The sequence below is a fragment of the Cynoglossus semilaevis genome, chromosome 12 (genome assembly GCF_000523025.1).
Source record: "Cynoglossus semilaevis isolate Cse_v1.0 chromosome 12, Cse_v1.0, whole genome shotgun sequence".
NCBI lineage: Eukaryota > Metazoa > Chordata > Actinopteri > Pleuronectiformes > Cynoglossidae > Cynoglossus > Cynoglossus semilaevis.
In genome coordinates, this window is record NC_024318.1 from 16,351,544 (window position 1) to 16,354,043 (window position 2,500).

The 2,500-nt window shown below is 38.7% G+C and overlaps 1 protein-coding gene and 1 long non-coding RNA gene across 2 annotated transcripts in view; one reads left to right on the plus strand and one right to left on the minus strand.

Annotated features, from left to right (window-relative positions):
- Positions 1-2,500, plus strand: part of LOC103387721 (uncharacterized) — a 7,507-nt gene that overhangs the window by 4,395 nt on the left and 612 nt on the right. The window contains exon 5 of the long non-coding RNA XR_001760837.2: positions 1,524-1,625. This is a non-coding gene — a long non-coding RNA (uncharacterized LOC103387721). The remainder of the gene's footprint in view (positions 1-1,523; positions 1,626-2,500) is intronic.
- The window catches only part of LOC103387720 (sodium/potassium/calcium exchanger 3-like), a 21,070-nt gene continuing 19,108 nt past the window's right edge, over positions 539-2,500 (minus strand). The window contains exons 16-17 of the mRNA XM_025061002.1: positions 2,414-2,483; positions 539-1,695 (exon numbers count right to left, since the gene is read on the minus strand). Of these exons, the coding sequence (XP_024916770.1) occupies positions 1,529-1,695; positions 2,414-2,483 (237 nt within the window). The 3' untranslated portion in view covers positions 539-1,528. The remainder of the gene's footprint in view (positions 1,696-2,413; positions 2,484-2,500) is intronic.

Sequence of the window (2,500 nt, forward strand, 5' to 3'; positions counted from 1 at the left end):
GTCAGAATATAAAACGTGCGATTCAAAGACGGCGCTTTAGCTCAGCGTCTCTAATTGGTCACTGCCTAAACTCAGCTCTATAACAGCAGAGTAAAAACTACCTCGATTAACACTAAACAGTCACAGACTATTTCTCATTTGGACGTGCAAGTGACGAAGTCCGACAGGAAATGACGTCTTGTCCTCCAAGTCTTTTCGTTTTAACAGCGAGGTGGTGTTATTTAAACGTTAGAACATGCAACGAAATACAGTTTATTTGATAATGATGCTAATTTTATGCTATTTGATGATCGCAATTATGATAGATTTAACACTTAATACACTGAGAAACCCTAACCCTAGCTAACTTATAATCCCTTTACAGGAAGGGTCCCCAACCCCCGGGCCGTGGACCGGTGCCGGTCCGTAGGTCATTTGATACTGGGACACAGGGATTCAAAAAGAATCCAGTCATATCCCTTTACTTTCTTCATTCTGTCAATGTTTCAGAACAACAGGTCATTCAGACTCTGATACTAACAGGATAAAGTCTAAAAGATGTTTTATTTTGAAAATTTAATGATCTTACTACGGTATTACCGGTCCGCAGTAACAGCTGATACCGGCTGACCAGTCCTTGGTACAAAAAAAGGTTAGGGACCGCTGCCGTCCAGTATACCAACTACCCTCAAACCCAGTGTTTTTCAACCTCGGGATCGCAGCCCCACATGGGGTCGCCTGCGATGTCTAGTAATTAATAAAAAAAAATACTGATTACATTTTTTTTTTTCAAATAGTTATTATTCCTAAAGTCACCACACACACTTTGTGCTCTAATCTGTCTACTCTGTATTTGCAAGACACTGTAACAAACTAATTCTAGAAAAAGACTTGAGTGTGCGAGTGATAAAACTCTCCATTAGGGGGCAACATCTGTTGCCAAAATCTTTCTTCTTTTTTTTTTGTTTTGGGGGAAAAAAACAACAATTTCTTCATTATCTATATCAACCAACTCCAAACTAAAGTTGTTATTAAGACTGTGCAAAGCAAACATCACAAAAGTCAATAAATATTAAATTAGTTCTGATCATCTTTTGTAATAAAGATGGCTCCATCCAACACTCAAAATTTCAGAATCGGGTATCAAAAAAAAAACAAAACAAACAACTACAGCCAGTCTGATCTGAGATCTGATGCTAACTCTAAATGCTCAACAGAACTTTGCGCGACATCGTATCGGTATCGGCTGTCACTCCAAGTTGTAGTATCAGTATCAGTATCGGAGAAAATGAAAACGTTATCATATGCAAGAAAATCAATTAATAAAGAAATGACAAAGAAAAACAAATAGAAAAATAATAAATACAGCAACCCCATAACGACAGTGAAGTACAAGCCTCGTCACTAACAGAGTAGTACTTCATTGGTTGGTAGTTAGCCAAAGCCAAAGCAGTTCCATGCTGCGAAGAATTCGACTCACACTTCACTCATCAATTCTGACTGACCGTGTGTCTGTGTGTGTGTCTGTGTGTGTTTGTGCTTAGTCATTTCAGTCATCCCGACACGTCGGTAGGTTGACGAAAAAGAAGATGTTGTACTCAATGAGACAGGAGAAGCAAAGAAAGACGGAGTAGAAGAGCAGACAGGTGAGACCCAGGCGTTTGTCCAACACCCATTTGTTTAAGTGAACTCCAAGAACCTGCAAAGACAGGACAGCTTTATATGTTACACCACGTTTCATACACGACTCTGTAAACTTCACATTAACAGAAACAATAATGGCATAAGAAATAAATTTTTTTTTTTTAAAAATATGAAAAAAAAAAATTAGTTGGGATGTCCGATAATATCGCCCGATTGATATTATCAACCCAATATTAGCATAATTTTGTAATATCTATGAGGATCGTTATCCATTTTTCCTCCGATAATAAAAATCCGATAACTCAATGCCTGCGTTTCGCCAAATGTTTTTGGGGAAAAATGGCTGTTTCTGAAAGCGAAAGTCACTAGATGGCAGCATTGCTGCTCATTTGATTAATCTATTTTAATAATCAAGTGATGCTGATGACAGCAACTCCTACAGTGGTTTGTACAATAATAGATAAATAAATAAATAGTACCCACCCCTTATAGTATTTCAATTCCGAGGGATGCGGAATACGATCTTCCTTTGAAGCGCTGGTTGTAACTCTACGACTGTATAGATGCAACTACTCCATAACATATTAATAAATGTTTCTGCATTTGATTATTATTTATGTTAAGTTACAAATATTGTACGTCGCAACTGAATGAATTTGAAGTGAATTTATCGAGTTAAAAATCTCAGCTGCGTGCACTTTATTGTAGGGCTATGAAACACTTGTTAAGCGGGCCACACAATATTGTGCTTGGCGGGCCACATTTGGCCCGCAGGCCTCGAGTTTGACACGTGGCGGAGTGGTCAGGGGTGGTGGGAGAAGGCCCACTGAGAAGATCAGACCTTTGCTGTTGAGTTTGACCTACGACAGGAGTGTAC